Source organism: Patiria miniata, unplaced genomic scaffold, assembly GCF_015706575.1.
Source record: "Patiria miniata isolate m_02_andy unplaced genomic scaffold, ASM1570657v1 HiC_scaffold_4, whole genome shotgun sequence".
NCBI classification, from domain to species: domain Eukaryota; kingdom Metazoa; phylum Echinodermata; class Asteroidea; order Valvatida; family Asterinidae; genus Patiria; species Patiria miniata.
The window spans coordinates 9,835,481-9,855,799 of NW_024037071.1; the positions used below are offsets into that span (position 1 = coordinate 9,835,481).

At 39.4% G+C, this 20,319-nt stretch overlaps 1 protein-coding gene across 1 annotated transcript; it reads left to right on the top strand.

Moving 5' to 3' along the window:
- The first annotated feature begins 1,198 nt into the window (after nt 1–1,198).
- LOC119740023 (sulfotransferase family cytosolic 1B member 1-like) lies at nt 1,199–19,657 on the top strand. Its single transcript, XM_038215215.1, has 6 exons — nt 1,199–1,689; nt 10,769–11,001; nt 11,565–11,670; nt 11,821–11,915; nt 18,379–18,571; nt 18,850–19,657. Exons 1-6 carry the CDS (start codon nt 1,467–1,469, stop codon nt 18,960–18,962), a joined length of 963 nt encoding a protein of 320 aa, XP_038071143.1. The 5' UTR covers nt 1,199–1,466; the 3' UTR covers nt 18,963–19,657.
- Nucleotides 19,658–20,319: the final 662 nt, after the last annotated feature.

Below are 20,319 nucleotides of genomic sequence, written 5' to 3' on the forward strand. Positions count from 1 at the left end.
GAACCATGCCAACTTGAATAAAATAGTTAAATCGACTTTTTCCTCGCAGGTCTCGCAAATTGTAAGAAGTTCAAGTTTACGTTTGTTGAAGAGTCCAATACTGTACCTTCATAATGACCTTCCTCCATGATTCAGACTATGTAATTTTATGATAACACACTCAACATTTTTTATTGCAAATGCCACCTTCACGTTTTATTCCATTATGATTTATTGTCAAAACAGTACAATCAGCCTTCGCCTGTGTACTATGCGGTAAGTCTTTCAACTCAGTTTTCCCACATTAACAAACGCGACTGCCTCACAAAATGCAATTTAACAGACCAACGGGAACATTTACAGACAGTTATACATGCCATGGTACATAATTATCATGGGCGCGGCGTCAATCGGTGGGGGACGGGGGACCCCCACCCCAACATTTTAAAGCGGGCAATATCGTTTGGTTCCCTACCCCCACTTTTTCTTCCCCGAATAAAAATTGTAGCCTACTATAATATTCTTTTGCTCAGAACAGCTGATTCAATGACTCCAAACTCGAAAATGATGTTTAAAAGATGATCTTTTGTTTTACTATCGTACGTGGTCAGAAATTGCCTCAGATCGCGTCACCGTAAATTGCTTTTCTATAGCTACATGTCTTCTCAACTAAATCCCCCATTTACATGTAACTCCCCACACTTTCAACCCCAACACAAATACGCCCTACCCGATCTATGATCGGGTAAATCAGCTTGTTTTTAATATTTGGAAAATTGCTTGTTATTCATGATATTTTCTTCAAAGGACAAATCTGAAATCGATGGCCCTACCTAGATAGCCAAATATCTTTCCCGTGACATGACATATACTCTGACTGTGCCAAATTTCAGGCCCAATTGATCATCAAACTGAACAATCTTATCACCAATCTGCTGTATACTATTATGACTAGACAGTGGGTGACATGTACAGGCTTCTCTTTCACGTGCAATGTTTTTATCTGGTATTTGGAAATATTTTAACTAATGTATTTTGTATTCAGTGTTCGTCCCTTTTTATAAGCTTTGCGAGCATTGTAATTTCTTCATCTGGAGATTAATAAAGTTGTCTTATGTCTTATGTCTAATTATTTCGTGTGAGCGGCGGTCCCGCTCGTATAACAACATCAGACGTATGGCATACACACGAACATATCCCGTCTCTCAGCGTGCCATGTGTTACTTGACGCACATGGTGCTCTCACTGCAGGCTCACTTTAACATATCGCATAAATAGCCTTCAAAATGACGTGACGGGAACAATGTAGGCTACTGCACTTCATAAAGGCACACATGACAAGCCGCGGCCTTTTACGTTCAGGGTCAAATCTTTACAAGTCACCCGGCCTTGAGCTGCAGTTGACTTGTTGTTCAACACGCAGACTTGAAAGTTAAACACAGCCAAATCGCTCGTACCAGTGTTCCTCGCATTGAACATAATCCACCATGAGCATTACCGAACAAATCCAGGCGTTGATGCCGGACTTGGTCAACGGGAAAACACTCCAACAACTGGAGGAGGAGTTGGCTGCTACCGACAAGCAGATGGGCTGCCATGTCGTAAATGGGAGAAAATTCCCGGGTTTCATTCCGCAGTCCAATCTGGAAGCTCTGAGGACTTTTGAAGTGCGCGATGACGACGTGTACGTCTTCACCTACCCAAGATCAGGTAAGGCTTGATAGCCTACACTATGGCCACCTGTCCCTAGTCCGACACACTCCAAATAGTGAGGTACATTAGTAACAAAAATGCTAAGGATCGTTACACAGTGGACAAAAGCACCATTTTTTCACCAAAGCATCTCCATGGTATACCTTTTCGAAAAAAAGGCGGACGCAAAAAATTGAACTATGGAAAGGTCATGTATGACGTCATTATGACGTCATCAGCTAATTATTACATGAAAAAATATAAATTGATAATACTTTTCAGAACTACAAGCATTACAACAACAAATGTGGTATCAAATTAAAGGGGACAGCAAGCTCTTTCATTTGAGTGGTATGTCATGGGGATGGAATATAGTTAAGGGTGATTTTGTGGGTCAAACAGACCCCTTTTGGGGGTCAAAAGACATGTTTTTAGGCTAAAATCATGGATTTAGGGTAGTCACATTGACACCTTGTTTTAACATGCAAACAGTATGTGGTATTGTGAGATGTTGTTTTTAAGTCAGAGAGAAAGGCTCAAATTCTATGCTTAAAGAGTTTTTGTAATTGATTATTAGTATCTTAAATGTTTAGTGTTCCAAAGATAAGCGGAAAAGTGAGGTACCTTAGTGATATAATCGTGACACGGGTGGACAAAAGCACCATTTTCACACCAAAGCATCTCCATTGTTTACTTTTTCGAAAAAAAAGTAGGATGCAAAAATATTGATGATGGGAAGGGTTATTTATGACATCATTATGACGTCATCGGCTAATTATTACACACTTATACATTAAAATTGAAATATTAGTTAGGAATAAGCCATGGATCGTTTTTTTTACATTTAATATACATTTCTGAGATCAAGGAAATCAGTGCAGTTGCCAATTTTGTTCTTAGACTATCTTTAAAAGAGTTAAATACAAATAGTTTGATAAAAAGAGGGATGTTTCCTAATTTGTAATAAATTAAACATGTATGTACATGTACATTTGACCCTCGCTCCTATCCCCTGTTGTGATCAATGATTCGTTAAAATGCAATGTTTTACCGGTACGTCATGATTATCTCATAAATGATTACCTCAGGAATGATGCCACGAGGCATTATTTTCCACAAAAGTTTCTACTGTCCCTTCGGCTCCGTATTCTACATCAACTGGCAATGCATTTATTGCCCTAAACCTTTCAACATTAGCCAGGAATTGAGCATATACTTCTCCGGCGTTACAATTTAAACCTTTTTGTGGACAACGTAGTTTTTCTGGGCGCTGGGGGGATGGAACATTTCATTGGGGGGGGGGGGGGTCATGTAGATCAATGAATTTTTTTTTAGAAACTCAAAATCTCAGTGGGGGGGGGGGGGGAGCGGCTGGGGGCGACAAGGTTTCATGCCCCCACCCACCCCTCGCCCCCTGTGGCTACACCACTGCAGGTCATACAGTTACAGTTTATGTAAACTTGAATGAAAAGTCAAAGAAAAGTAACTCCCATTATCTATTTGACACCAAGTTTGTGTTAACTTGCCGGTAACGCCCTAAAAAATTATCCTGACAAATATGTTTATTTTGTAACATTTTATGTTCGTCTGTCGGTCTTCTATGCTGTTATGTTTACTTTTAGGTACCTTCAATGGTACTGTGTTTAATTAACCTGTTCATTTGTTTAATTAAACTAATAACGCACATATAGTTGCCAAATATGGCACTAACAAGTTTGAAGTCGGCAATTTCGTCTTTAAATATCTGGGTACATCGGGTTACCGTACACACAATTGTCATGGAGACAACAGTACCAAAGTACAGAAAGTCGTACGCAAGAGCTCCCCAGCAAGTATCGCTGACGCCATTATGATTCCAAAATTTCTCACTGTGTCACACAGTGAAATAACTAAACAGCGTCGTTGTATTGTGAACACATAAAATCATTCAAGTCGCGTTCTTGCACACTCTCTGCAAGTCGAAATAGATATCCTTGAACCACTGCCCCTGCTTTGCATAACAAGTGCACATGAATGAACGATTCGACTTTTATTCAAAGAAATTTCTATGTACAGTCACCAGACTCTATTCAGTAAAGTCCCCGTCAAAACGAAAGTATACAATCCACGTGCATAACGCACGGCTACACCATCGTACAGTGTGGCAGGGACACCAACACGTAACAAAACAACTAAAATATTTTTTTAAAATTGATAAATATTCTGATTGAATTTCGTTAAAAGATACTTGTTGATGAGGTATCACATATTCTAGCAAATTGATAAAAATGTACAATATTACAATTTGCAATTTTGAGGGAAATGCGCAAAATACTGCATAAATAATTTCACTTGATCATATTCATAATACACAAACCGACAATTTTCATTTTCAGACCCACAGCGAGAAATATTGTTAACACTGGGCTTATTGTGAGGAGTTGTGCTGGGAATCCATGAAGATGTTATTTTCAACATATTTCTAAACAATTTAATGGGACATTCCTGTGACATGAGCCTTCCAGATGAAAAGATTATGTGTGGGAAAGTATGGTACACAAACACGACTGTGTGAAAGCAGTTGTTGATGCGATCCCTGAATTTACAGCACTCCATTTAAGGGTGCAGATAAATACCCCAATTTAAACAAATCGGGGAACATTAATCTGAATTAAAGCTGAATTAAAGCTGAATTAATCCTCTTTACCTTTTTGGAAATCTTTTTTTTTTTGGGGGGGGGGGTTGACCTATGACTTTTTGGGTGATTTTTCCCTCCAACGATGATCACCCCATCGCCATTTTGAAAAAACAAAAAACAAACAGATTCCTTCCACTCCATATCAATATAGATTCCATTCAAATGTTTTGTTCAGAAATCCAAATTCAGGGACATGGACCCTTCACTTCTACAAATACAGACCCTCAAGTGCAGGGGCCAAAATTCTTTATTATTACAGATAAACTAAATCATAATTTGGCCGGATTAGGTCGCGCCTATTCGGGCTGCTTCTCTTTATGTATTGCGATCTGGAAATCTCTAGCGTAATAAAGACTTGAAGAAACTTTATTTGATTTATTTGATTCAATTATTTTATTTTAAATCTTAAAACATAAAATAAAAGCTAAAGTTGGACAGGCTGCCACGGATATGTAAAAGTAAAAAAACAAATTGTCACCAGACGATTATCTAAACCCCTGCCAATAACAGAGATTTAAAATTCCATTCATAAAAATTAAAGTACTATTGAAAAGTAAATTGTACAAATCATACGAAACCACACGAGACGAGACATGACGAGACATGACGAGACATGACGAGACGAGACAAGACTGGGAGATGAGACAAGACTCAGCAAAAAAATCATAGGGTGAAACATTAGACAAACCAGACAGATACAAAAATATAAAAACGAACTAATAAGTAAATACTCTTACAACCCAACGAACAAACAAACAAACACCCCAACACCCCAACAAACAAACAAACAAACAAACAAACAAAACAAACAACCAGACTCAATAACGGGAATGAATGACAAACGGGCTAAAAAGATTATTACAAACAAAACAAAACAAAACCGAGAAACAAAAGCAATCCCATTCCCCAGAGAGAAATATGTAAACCATAAAAACAAACAACCTAGTTGACATACATAGGTCTACACTCACATTAAATACACACTCTAAAGAAACAACAAGAAAATACCCGGGAACAAAATGAAATATGACACAATTTTACATTGACGATAAAATAAATATGACTGCAATAATTCCTCCCTCAGTTTTGAAAGAAAAGATTCACAACCTTCTATAGTTAAAACTTTTTCTAATTTTAACACGGTGACTTCGGAGAACATCAATGAGGCAATCGAACAGTTCTCGTATCTTGTAATCCATGTGTCTACACTCTAAAAACAGATTGGTTGAAATAACCAATATATTGGTCAAATTCAACCAATGTGGTTGGTAGATTTGTGTCCAACCAATCTATTGGTTAAAATAACCCATCTGAAATGGTTTGCTTTTCAACCTATCTATATTAGTCAGAATACTAACCAACATGTCTTGGTTGTTTTTTAACCAATCAAGATTGGTGACCTTTTCAACCAATCCATAACCAGTCTTGATTGGTTAATTTTTCAACCAACCGACATGGGTTAGAGTACTAACCATCACATATTGGTCAAAACAACCAATATATTGGTTAAAGATAACCAATTATATTGGTTGGAATGACCAATCTTATTAGTTAAAGATAACCAATTGTATTGGTTGGAATGACCAATATTATTGGTTAAATTTGACCAAGAACATTGGTTGGAATGACCAATATTATTGGTTATGTTTGACCAATTACATTGTTTGGAGAGACCAATCTTATTGGTTAAAGTTGCCAAGTGGTTTAATTAGTTTACAGGTTAAAAAGATTTAATAGACCAACATAATTGCTGGGGTTCATCCTCTGCATGTAGGTTTTATTTCAAAGAATATCAGTACGTAAATTTACAATGGACACAGCGCATGAATTCACATTTTGAAATTATAATAAAGTTGAGAGTTTAAGAGTTGAATTGATTCTTAAAGATGAAATATCATTGCTCTCTGACTTAGAGTGGAAATTTGATATAAAAAAACATTACAATTTTGAATTTTAAACAGATGCAAGCATCTGGAGCATCGCTGCTGTTGCAGATTGAATTGGCGCTGTGTTGTAAACAAAAGACAAACAAAAACAACCGACCTGGCCTGCATCAAATGACATCATTGCTTAATAAGTGGATGTTATATTTTAGTTTCCGTAATATCGTCACCCTCTCCCTCAGATTCAATCAATTTTAACTTTGAGTTTGAACCCATCTTGTGGTTCTCCCCAATAGAAGTTGGATGATATTCAAGATTTGTACTTTAAGTTCAGCATTGATTTCTTCAAATTGCCAATTTTACAGATAGACTTGCTGAATTGTCTTGTAATTCATTATAAATCTTATTAACAATTGCCTAATCTTGAAAGTAGATTTTTCAAAACTTGGTATAAATTGTTCTGATTCATTTTGAAAGGAAGCAACTTCAGATAATTATTTACTAGATGAGCACAAGCTGTTGAAAAAGGTTTAGTTTCTTTCCAAATGTTATTGCGTCACTTTTCACAAAAAAAAAATATTTTGTATCAGTTTATTGTGAAAAATGAACTTCCCAAATTTTTAGAAAACCTTAAATATGTTATTTTAAAACTTTAATACCATAAACGGTTATCTCGAAACAGCTTTGCCACTGTCACCTCATTAAAGAACTGAAGAAATGGTCCATGGTATGTCTTGAGAGTTACTCCCGTCTTGCTGCATTCCTCGTCCCTCCTCTGGATAAAGCTGGCAAGGTCTGTTCCACACTGAAAAGCAAGGTTCATCATATTATCAAATTTGAAACTCGTAACTGTTGAAGTAGGTACATTTTTCAGTCAGCAAGCTTCACATATGAAAAATATCATGTACATTGTAGAAGCAACAAATCGATAGCAACTTGCAAAGCATTAACTATGCTAAAATTAGGTCCTCTTTTCCTTTCAGATAAAGTACCGCAAGTTTTCAATTCCATGCAGATTGATGTGTGTTATTGGTTACCCTGTCCATGCTACATGACGGCATTTAACATTTCGCATGCATTCTTTCCAAAACCTCATAAAACAAAGTTATCTTTAATGGTACCATGCATACCTTGTGGCTATGCTTGGCTTCCACTTTTCACCTGCGCAGTAGACAAGGCCAAGACTTTTGCCCTCAAGCCTCGAGGCCAAGGCCAAGGCCCAGCATCAAGGCACTACATCACCGATTGGGACTATCGAACCTTCGGAGAAATAAACCTTGAGACTAATGAACCTTCGGATTAATATACCTTCGGACTATTGCATCAAATGTTCGGATTAACGAACCTTATTTCATTTTCGGACCAACGAACCCCCTCTGATGGAAGTTTTGTGCATTTGAACTATCGAACCTTCGGACTAAAGAACCTACGGACTATTGGACCTTCGGACTATCGGGCGGCCCCCGTTTGTAATACATTGTTAAAGGACATACCATCACCATTTCCGGCCACTCTGTTAATCTATTTCAGGCTACCACGTTCCTTTCTGTCTGGCTCCTTACCCATACCTCATTACCCGTAATATACAACACATATAAGAAGGTTACGTCTTCCAGCTATAGTAGATGATCAAAACAAATGGATGTGGTAAAGACCAAATTCAGGGAACCGCACAATTTCACACAATTTATTTTCTGCGTGACAAATACCGTCATTGTAGCACTTTTGTCCATAATCAAAAATGCTTAGATTTTTCAAGAAAATTTGAAAATAGTGACGTCACTGCAACAGCAAATCAGCTTATTGTTACTTAAATGTCACTGATTATATCACTCTTCAATTCCCTGACCCTCAAAATGTCAAATTAATTACTTGGAATCTCATCACAACGCTTCACGACCTTATGTTCTACAATTAATTACTGTACGAGCTCGGTAGTATATTGTGACGTCATTATTACGTCATAAAGTACCCTTCCTGTCATCCGATTTTTTGCATCCTACCCTATTTTTGATCGTAACACATTGGCAAAGCTTTGGTGACAAAAATGGTGCTTTTAAATACCATGTAACGATCCTAATAACATTTTTGTTACTAATGTAGCTCGCTATAAGATGCCTCACTTTTCCGCTTATCTTTGGAACAAGTTTAAACATATTTATGATACTAATAATCAATTACAAAAACTCTTTTGGCATAGAATTTGAACTTTTCTCTCGAACTTAAAAACAACATACTGTTTGCATGTTAAAACAAGGTGTCAATGTGACTACCCTAAATCCATGATTTTAGCCTAAAAACATGTCTTTTGACCCCCAAAAGGGGTCTGTTTGACCCACAAAATCACCTTTAACTATATTCCATCCCCATAACATACCACTCAAATGAAAGAGCTTGCTGTCCCCTTTAATTTGATACCACATTTGTTGTTGTAATGCTTGTAGTTCTGAAGAGTATTATCAATTTATATTTTTTCATGTAATAATTAGCTGATGACGTCATAATGACGTCATACATGCCCTTCCCATCCAATTTTTTGCGTCCGTCTTTTTTTCGAAAATGTATACCATGGAGATGCTTTGGTGAAAAAATGGTGCTTTTGTCCACTGCGTCACGATTTTTTCACTAAGGTACCTCACTAAAAGATGCCATTTGCAGTGCAGAAATGTTATGGTTTAAATGTACACCGAAGTTACGGAAAACAGGCAGTTAAGTTCACGACCATGAATTCAGCTTCAGTTCAAGCGATGAGGATGTTTTCGTGGCATTCTTTTTCCTCTATCAGAAATAGCGAATGTACATAATTGGCTTTTGCTATAATTTCAGAAATGAACTATTTTTGAGGGGTTAGTATAATAGATCAAATATTGTTACACTTGCATTTTTGAAGTTTTGTGTTCAAAAAGGTTGGAAAAACCAAGAAAAACTAAAATGTTCAAGTAGTCTGGTTCCCTGACTCCACAAAAAGCTAAAATGGATCAATTTATAGATGATGGAAAATTGTAAGACAAGGGAACCAGTCTAACTGGCCTGCACATGTTTATGAACATATGACCAATAGCAAACAAAATCTGGACAAAAAATGGTAAATTTGAAGCAGTGGTTGAAAAATAGTTAGGTTTTTCCAACGCTGGTCGGCCGACCACCGTTGGAAATGTATACAAAAATACCATTTTCTTGAAAATGATTTCACACCAGGTGCCATGTCAAAACAAGATGCTTGAGACTGTCATTTACCAACATCCTAGTAAGGTATTTAAAAAAAAAACTTGGTAGTTTTATTTTTCGATGTTTGCTAATGTATATTCCCTTTAGCACAAAAGACCTGTATCACCGATCAGGTCCTTTGTCTTTTTGACGCGCATGCAGAAAAAAACAACAAATGCGAGTGCACAACAAGCTCTGGCGAAAAATGCGACGCCGGTGGTACATTATGGAACACCATACTTTTGGGTAAATTTTGGGGACATTTCCTCCTTCTGGATACACCACTGCACAAAATACCACTGGACAATAACATTACTGCACATATATATTTTGCCTCCATTTACAATTTTTTTCATAAACATCGGTCTGAATTGTTACAAATAACTTGTGTTAAGTCTTAGATTTATTTTGAAAATTTCAAATCGGTAGTTATATTTGGTGGGAAACTTATGGGGCTTATTTTGGTCAATTTTCGGGAAGAGACATAATGCAAAATAAACGCGCATGCGCATCGATCGAAACAAAACCGCTGTTCCGAAAACCTTCTTCAAGAGTGCATTTTATGACCACGACATGGCAGTTTGTTCCATTAGTCAATTATTTTCGGTCAATGTTTCGGGGACAGATAGACAGAAAGACCGACTGACCGACCGACCGACTACCAAGTGACACCTATAAAAGCTCCTGTAAGAGCTTAAAAATAACATTGCTCTGGAGTGAATTAAGGTATTTGACAAGCAAGTTCAAATTACTTGGCAGTAGAAGAAATGTTATAGAAGTGCAACCCAATTCCCAAAATTGAACGGTTGATAAAACACCGGCTGACTGGTTTCACTGTCCACTAACCCTCGGTTTACTTGCCATTAGGATGTGCCGTGACTTAATTTAAATAAAAACGTAAGGTATGCTGATGTAACTCTTACATATTTCTTATTAGAGCGAAGGTGACTTCATGCGCAGCGGCCATCTTAGGGAGCATCTTTTGTCATTTAAATCACCAAAGGTTAAATCACACCATGCATTACCCAAACCGAAACAAAGGCATTGCCCCCAAGCAAGATTACTGTTATATAAGGTTTGTAAGCATCGGGGTCAAGTTCGGGGTCATATAGTTGGGTACACAAATATGGTACCTTTTTTATTATTTTTTATTTTTAATTAAAATTACCAAGTCCTATTCGGAATTGTACACAGGACTTGTTTGCTGCTGCTGCTGCTGCTGCTGCTGCTGCTCTGGTTGTTCTTGTTGTTCTTGTTGTTCTGGTTGTTCTTGTTGTTAATTGGTGAGCTACCAATCTCTGTTATTAAAGCTTGTTTTATTCAATAACAGGCACACACTGGATGAGTGAAATACTGCATTATATCCTTCACGATGGGAAGGGCGATTTCAACCGTTCTTTCATGACCAACGTTTTGGAGATGACGATGGCAGAAGACCCATCTCAACTTGAGAGTGTGACCCCCGGGTACAAGATGTACGCAGCCATGGCATCGCCACGGTGCATCTTAAGCCACTGCTTGGAGAGTTTTCGACCTCCTCAGATCTTAACTAAGCAAGCAAAGGTAAAGTATGATATTTACTGGTCAGTTAAGTCATAAAAATAATTAAGAAAAGGAGATAAAAAATAAAAAGGCAAACAAAACTCTCAGCTCCCCGCCCCACGCATGAGATTTATCCTTTTTTTTTAGCCCATTGTTTAAATATTCAAATTTTATGCCTGACGACCGATGACACCCTCTTCGTGACAAACAAAATGGAGGCTGTTTATTGGTCAATAGCCGTCAGCTGACCTTAATGCATTGAATGGGGAGAGCATGGCGCCCGCACGATTCTGACATTTAAAATTTGTTTTTCGACAAGTCTTAGCTCATCCCTTAACATTATGAAAACTTACAAAAGCAAACAAGATTACTTCTTTTGGTCCACAATGTGCGATGTGCATTTCACATCAAAGTTTTTGTCTGCCACATTGGCGCATACATCCCCTATATATCCTATACTAACGCTTAGCATTTCTGATGGTAAGTGACTGTCGGTCCGTAATGTGTAATGTGTATGTGTAAATGTATGCGGTATACATGTACATTTGTGAACACTTGCTTCGGGGCGGATTCTTTTTTTTAAGGTGGTGTACGTGGCCCGAAACCCAAAGGATATGCTCGTTTCTTTATTCAACATGGCATCACATTGGCATTTTGATGAGGTGTTCTGGGCATTTTGCCACGGGAAAAGTAAGTTTTCTTTCAAATCAACGGTTTTAAAGAAAAACTTCGGCTGATAATTTAATCAATATGTAAATCACTGTATTTGCCCTCATCACTTTCACTGTTCATTGTTGACTTCCGTCGTTTGTTTGTTTGTTCCTATAAATGTACCTCCAGTGGTAATGGGATGTTGGTTTGAGCACGTGCTCAGCTATTGGAACCAGCGGGACAAGGAGAATTTTCTGTTTGTAAAGTACGAAGATCTCCACAAGGTACGTATAAGTGAGACTTCATTTGATCAAACACGGACTATATACGTCTGCATTGATGTCAAGAATCAGAAGCCGAGTGGTGCATCGTCGTCGGCTGCTTGTCATTATCACTGACACTGTCACTGTTTCAATGCTGTCGTATCAATCAAATCTCATAATCACTTCTCGTGTCCTGTTGGCCTGCTTTCTCCCTATGGCTCTCCTCCAACTTGGCCCTGTCCGTCGCGTCCCTCGCCTATGACTCCAATCAGTCGCATGTCATCCGTCGCAGCGCTCTGCCACGTCTTGCGCGGTCGGCCAACGGGTGTGGGCCCATCCGCGACTATTTTGGTGCACCTCTTGACCCAGCTGGCATCATCCTTTCGCTCTGTGTCCGATTGCAAAAGAATTGTGTCCTTTCTCTATGAATGTACACAGGTATAATAACATGGTGGAGGAGTTGATGCGCAACAAGTGTTAAGATGTAACTTTCAATGCCACCACTGTTGACATAATGATTATTAGGCCTATGAATGCAATAGTCACTATTATTCATTCATTCATTCATTTCATAAAAGGTTTATTAAAAATTGTCATCACAGCAAAAAACTGAATTGCAACAATTATTACAATATTTAAAAAAAAAATGAAGAGATAACATTCAATATATATTTAAAACATTTAAGAAAAGTAAAAGACTAAAATGCACCAAAGCGCAGGCGAACCAGCGCTGTCTCGACACCCGCGCAAACTCACTGCACTCCATCCCGACCCAATCATCCCATGAATGGAATCAATTCCATGGACAATTAAGCCGGGACGGAGCACACCAGTCCGCACAAGTGTCAAGATCACTTAGTTAAAATAGTTAAAACTGATAAACTGCATCCCAAAGGAACACTTTCAAAATAAACTAGCCAAAACAACTTCAATCAGACGAGAGAGACACTACTTTAGTAAAAAAAAGTTAGTCAAAAAGACCTCTCCCACGACCAACCAATGCTGCCTCTATACCAGCCCACTCTGAGAGCGAAAATAAAAATTACTATTGCACATTATTTGAAATGATATTGATACTGGTACATGTAGTTGAAAGCATGAAAATAAGCGAGTATCAATTAATCAAGGATGCAAAAGTATCTGGCTGTAGCAAGTCAGGATACAAAATCAAAAAAACTATGAGCCATCCTTGTTCCACAGATTGGCCATGTATAGGAGAGGGTTTTTCTGACAGCGGGTCGTTCTACACCTTGGGATGGCTAATTTTTGTGAGTTCCTTAATACTTTACTATGAATGGTACTCTTCTTTGGTGGGACCCAACTACTGAAACGCTCTGAATTGATAAGTGAGCTAAAGAAGTTCAAACAAAGCTGTTCCCGTCTATCAAACAAAGTAGGCAACTTACACACTTCAAGTGCCTCATCGTAAGACTTGAACTGATTGCCCAAGATGATTTTACACGCCCTCCTCTGGACTCGTTCCAATGCAGTGCTCTCAATGACAGTGAGCCCAGGATGCCATACAGGGGCTGCATACTCTGCTAAAGGACGTACGAAACCAGAGAAGACAGTGATAAGATCATCCATAGGCAAGTTGAAACGCTTGAGAAGTTTCAGGAGATACAATCTACCGTTGGCTTTTTTAAGCATTTCTGTGATCTGGGTACCCCATTTTAAGTCAGCCCTGATGTGAACACCTAGAATGTTGGCATCTGCCACAGACTGAAGAGTTTCATTACCAATCTTTAGTGGTTGCTCGTCTAGGTTCTTTTTCACGAAAGACACTTTCATGGAGGCACATTTCTTAGGATTAAGTTTCATATGGTTTTGCATAGCCCACTCCTCAAATTCATCAAGATGACCTTGCATAACTGATGGTGCATTATGTGCTCTTGTCTCTATCAGTGTTAAATCGTCTACATATTTCAAGGTGGTAAGCGAGGTGTCTGAAGCTGCGTCGTTAACCACAGCGACAAAACCAAGTGGACCAATGCGTGTACCTTGAGGCACACCACCCTTCAACCTGATCCAATCGCTGGTTTGGCCATGATAGCGAACACACTGTTCTCGTTCGTTGAGAAAACTGGCAACCCATGTAACAACTGAAGGTCGGACATCGAGGGCGATAAATTTTCTCATGAGTACAGTGTGGTCAACTAAATCAAAGGCCTTACTGAAATCAGTGATAACGACAGAGCTAACATGACCAGGCTTATCAGAATTCATAAACAAGGTGTCCATGAGTTTAACTAGGTAATGGGTGGTAGAGACTCCTTTGCGATTCCCGTATTGATTGGGGTCGATTGATTTCTCTAAGTCCTGCAACAACCACCTTGCCATGAATCCCTCAGCAACTTTAGCAAAGTGGTCAGTCAGGGATATTGGTCTCAACTTGTCAATAGTGGCTGGTTTTGATTTGGGAATTGGGATGACCACAGCTCTCTTCCACTGAGGTGGAACTGTTCCTTCATGGTATGATTGGTTGAGGATGTTAGCGAGAGGTTTACTAAGTTCATATGAGAACTCTCTGATCAACCTGGCAGATATACCATCTGGACCTCCGGCTTTTCCCACCTTTGTCTTCCTCAGCATGTCGTAAACTTCATAGTCCTGAACAGTTGGACTGGGGTGCTGATCTGGTCGGAAGGCAGGGAGTTTAGAAGTGTCAATGGCTTCAAGATCTTTAGAAACCGCGGCAAAGGTGTCGTTGATACTGTTGGACATGGCCTTAAAGTCGTTGGGATCCACACCGGGAGGGGGATGAATACATGACTCAGAGTTTTTCAAATTGGCCATGAGCTTAATCTGCTTGTACCACTCTGCTGGATTCGCTTTTTTGTGTCGTTGAACCCTGGATTTGTAATGTTCATGTTTTGCCTTGGCAATTTCACGACGAATCTTGTTTCGAAGGCGTTTCCATTTGCGCGTACGATGACCATGGTGGAAAACCCGTTGACGCTTTCGAATAAGACTTTTGATGTAGCTAGTCATCCATGGTTTGTCCGTATTATGAAGTGTCGTGGTCTTGGTAGGGAAATAATTGTCTATACTGGCCTGTAAGGTGACATAAAAGGCATCACATTTGTCAACAGCACTTGTTTTTTCATATACTTCCGTCCAGTCATGACCCACAATCCAGGTTCCAAACGCTCTGATATCAGAGTCTTTCATTGGTCGAACTACCCGGGAACGTGTTGCATTGGTGTTAGATGGGGGTCTGCTGGCAGGAGACCAAAGAACTGATGAATGGTCACTTGTTCCAACTGGGGAACATATTTCAGGAACCTTGTAGTAAGTATCCAGGTTAGTGATGATTTTGTCAAGGATCGCGTCTTTCCTCGTAGGTTGATTCACAACTTGCGATAGCCCATTACCAGAGCAAATCTGACTTGTATCGAGGTGGTTAATATCACCGAAGAAGGTCACACCAGCCTGTGGATAGTTGGTGCGGATATAGTCAAAGCCATCCAGTAGGTGTTCAATAAGTTCACATTCATGGGTACTGTTAGGTGGTGAATAAATAATGGCATAAAAAAGCACAGAAATTTCACGCGGTAGTCTTTGCGGTCTAACTTTCACCCACAATACTTCCAGGTGGCTTGGCACAGTAATAGAATCAACTTCTTGAACTCCTAGGTTCTCGCGAGCATAAATGGCTACCCCGCCTCCACGTCTCCGTGTACGGTTCTTTGTCATGAGAGTGTAATTCGGGATCTGAAAATGTTCCACTGGGTTTTCCGATGTGAACCATGACTCTGAAACACCAGCAATATCAACATCTAAGTCTTCCACCATTGTACTAAATTCATCAAACTTGTTGTTAAGAGACCGGGGATTACATAGGTAGACCCTAGGCAGAACACATGTTTTTGGTTCAGTTACAGCTTTCGATATGTTACATGTAGCTAGGTTTGCATGGCAAACTCCACGGACTCTATGAATGCAGGTATGTGAGCGAGTTGTGATACGGGTTTTTATTTGTCTCAGTTTGCTTTTGCCCGATCTACAGCCGCGACGTGTGACTTTTGCTATCTTCAATTCTTTCATTAATTTCCACACAGCTGGATCAAAATTACTCCTCGTTCTAACATGCACACTAGTATTGCGTATGTTCAAAAGAAACTCCTTAGTATAGTTGTACATGGCTGCTTCCTAATCACCGGTGGTTATCACAGTGCACTGTTGATGGTCACACACAAGCTTGCAGTTCATGTGTACAGAATAGAGTTTTGCAAAATCCAGTTTTCAGCAGAGCTATTGCACGCAAAACAATTAACAGTTCAACTTCAAGCACCTTCACATGTACTCACGAAAGATACGGCATGTATAGTGTCCATGTTGTTGAGGCAGCACATGTACTCACGAGAGATACGGCATGTACAGTGTCCATGTTGTGTACATTGTAGCCCATGAAGATTGTGTATGGATGAGTATGACACAAGTTCAATACAGCAGAATCCATTAAAAAACATCAGAATTCCAGCCAAAAAGCAGTAACAATGTTTACTACACATTGAAGAGGCACGATTATCAGCTTAAAAGCAAGGATGACAAACACGGACGAAGATAAAAATGGATTACTAAAACAAAAACTAACAGCTAAAAAAATGGCAGCTCACACTAAAGAGCGCCCTCTGTGACCTCTGTTATTATTGGCCATTAGTAATGCGCGCACGATAAATACGGAGTTCATTTCACGAATATTAAATTCATCACCACACTACGCGTTATACGGTGGAGCTGAAAGGAATTCGCTCTTTTCACACTCCGCCATTGGGCATGCACAGCCTCGATCTGGCAAATTTACACAATATAAATAGCCGGTTCTGTGATCTGAACCCCGACACGGGAATCACTGAACCGGCTTTATATAACTGACATACAGATCCTAGTCATTTGATTCGTGGAACTCACATCACGTGGCATTCGTTATTGCTCCCATTCATGCCACGGCTCAAAAAAGTACTATTCGCCCATGGGGAATGGGAAATATTATTCAACAGTTAGGATCATGACGCGGTATTTGTGTGCAAATGCATGCTGGTGTGCGCGTTCAGCGTTGCGCGTAGCGCGTATTGTTCCAAAGAGCCAGCGCTACAGCGTTAGGTTCAAACATTTTCGTGATGGGGTGGTTTGGAAGAGAGAGAGAGATTTTCCTTCAGTTTGTATTGAAAAAAAAAAGGTTCAAATATATCAAATGACAAGGATCTATATGTCAGTTATATAAAACAAATATTGAGTGGCTTTAAATTGTGAAATGGGAGGAATATTATCGCTCGGTAAAATCTGGACTTTTCCAGTTCACTCGGCTTCGCCTCGTGAAATGGAAAAGTCCAGATTTTACCTCGCGATAATATTCCTCCCATTCCACGCTGAGCCACTCAATATTTGTATATTATATAACTGACATACAGATCCTAGTCATTTAATTGGTGGAACTCACATCACATGACGTTCGTTATTGCTCCCATTCACGCCGCGGCTCAAAAAGTACTATCCGCCCATGGGGAATGGGAAATACTATTCAACAGTAAGGATCATGACGCGGTATTTGTGTGCAAATGCATGCTGGCGTGCGCGTTCAGCGTTGCGCGTAGCGCGTATTGTTCCAAAAATCCAGCGCTATAGCGTTGGGTTCAAACATTTTCGTGAAGGGGAGGTTTGGAAGAGAGAAATACATTTTCCTCCAGTTTTGTATTGAAAAAAAAAAAGTTTAAATATATCAAATGACAAGGATTTATATGTCAGTTATATAAAACAAATATTGAGTGGCTTTAAATTGTGAAATGGGAGGAATATTATCGCTCGGTAAAATCTGGACTTTTCCATTTCACTCGGCTTCGCCTCGTGAAATGGAAAAGTCCAGATTTTACCTTGCGATAATATTCCTCCCATTCCACGCTGAGCCACTCAATATTTGTATACTATAACACATCTTGCTGTGCACGGCCAAAAGTACTATACCCATAGCAACCAAAGTACTATACCCGTAACAACCAAAGTACTATACGCACTGTGTGCAAAATGCATAGGGGTGTGTGTTTTGCGCGTTGCGCGTATTGTATGCGCGAGCGCTACAGAGTTGGGTTCAAACATTTCGTGAAGGGATAGTTAAAAAAAAGTGCAAGTTAATTTTGAACTTATTTCGTATTCAAATAGTAGTACTTTTTTATTGTATTCAGATTAAATTAATCAGTTATCGCTTAAAATCAAGCAGAATCTGTGGGAGAGGTGTTACAAAACAAATATTGACTGCTTTATCTCGTGGTGTAGTAAAACTGTCCTCCCTCGGTGATCCATGGAGCATTCTATTTTCCCTCGGCTTCGCCTCAGGAATAGAATGCTTCATGGATCACCTCGGGAGGCTAGTTTTACTACACCACTCGAAGCAGTCAATATTTGTATACTATACACAGGGGATAATAATGAGGCAAACGCTTCACGAAATGCCACTTTGCTTCGTCGTTTTACTCCTAATGCTCAGGACCTCAGAGGATCCATTTGCAAATTAGCTCAGCATGTCGGGAAGGATCTACCCGATGACGTCATCGATGACATCCTGGAGCGCGTGACCTTTGGTGGGATGCAGAAGACTTATCAACAGATTGAGGAAGAACGTGGGGAGAAGGGGAAACGCATGACGCGTTACCGAGGAGTGGTTCCGTATCTTAGACAAGGTGTGCTGCCTTATTTTTTGCACCCCCTCATGTACACTAAAGTGAAAAATTCAGTGCACATTCCCGACCTAGCATTGGTATTATGATACTCTGCCACTAGAACTTCGGCTTTTCGAAGATTTCTTAATGATTCTGCAAGAATCGGAAACGTTACCGGATGACAAGAAGAAATCTCTATTAGCCAATGCAATGAAATATTGTACGGAGTATATCACCAGGAGTGTGTTGTCATTGATTTAACAATACTTTTCATTTTTCATTTTCATTTTCCGTAACAGGCCAAGTCGGCAACTGGAAGAACACTTTCACGGTGGCACAGAGCGCCCTCTTCGACAAGATCTACGCATTGAAGATGGAAGGGACCGGCTTGGATTTTGACTTTGAGCTTTGAGAGCCCCGATGTGAGACGTGCTGCTCTAGCTGCCCTATACTACTGCATATAATTGCCTCTCTGTATTCCATTCTGTAGAGCTTTACCAGATAGGACCTAAGCCTACGATTATAATTTCGGATGCGGGATAGATCTTGTCAAAAGAGGCCTATTATAATACAGTTTCAGTTGTATACTCGCGCTAACATGGGTCCAGAACTTCCTGTCGATAAATATTGAAATTAGAAAATATATCACACATAATATTGTCTACAGTGGCGTAACTAAAGTGTGACCAAAATCTGGATCGGGATCCCATTGGGTCTCAGTTCAATGGTACCCGTGTGATTTTATTCCTGAAATGATCTTTGCATGTAGGCCTACATGTACATGTACACACAGAGTAATAATGGAAATATCATTCTAACTATATGGTAATTGTATACCGTCGTTTCAATTTTGTACTGCCACAATTAAACCGGCACGCTATGTATATTCATGGAATGTTGTATGATGTACAAGCATTGTTGTACCACTTTTGAAAAGTACCATATGGTGGCACCATGGTACTCATACCATCCCATACCATGGTAGGGTCAAAGTACCATGAACAATACAGTACCATAGTATTACTACAGAATCAATAAACAAGATATGCCAGCCTTTTTAAAAATCACTGAGATTGGCACGTCTTAAAGATACCTCTTGGGAAACTCGATCGGGTGATGAGACTGAAAGTTATTATGTGTGTTATTCACATTTTGTGTGTCAAAATATTAGGTTTGTAACCAAAATGACCTGCATACGACTTTTTCAGCCCAGGTTACTGGGAAAATCATCAGATCTGAAATGGCGGCAGTTTTGAAATATCCAAGATGACCATCATGCATTGGTAGTACGTCATTGTTAGTTTAACATCTAGATTTCTTTGTATCAAAAATATGGGGTTTGCCACCAAAATGAACTTCATGGGCTTTCCATAGCTCAAGTTATTAAGGAAAACAATGGCGGCCATTTTGAAATATCCAATTTGGCAGCCATTCATTTGACATTATTATGGGTTTTGCCACCAAAAGGAACTTCATACGAGCATTTTGTGGGCCATGAACTTGAGGGTTTGTAAAAACAAAAAACGAAGGGTGGAAGCCGTGAACAGGACTGCATTCTTATAATTATTTCTGTGAAATTTGGATGAAATTGGGCCCAAAATATCTTTGGAAGTGGGGGTATTTATCACTGGAGTCTATTTACAGGTCTGGTACCTACAGGTTGCAGACCAGTAAATAGGCCCAAAATCCATCTCCCCTCACTTACGGAACCACAACATTGGTAAAGTTCATGTGAATACAGACTGCAATACACCGAAGCCTGATGTACG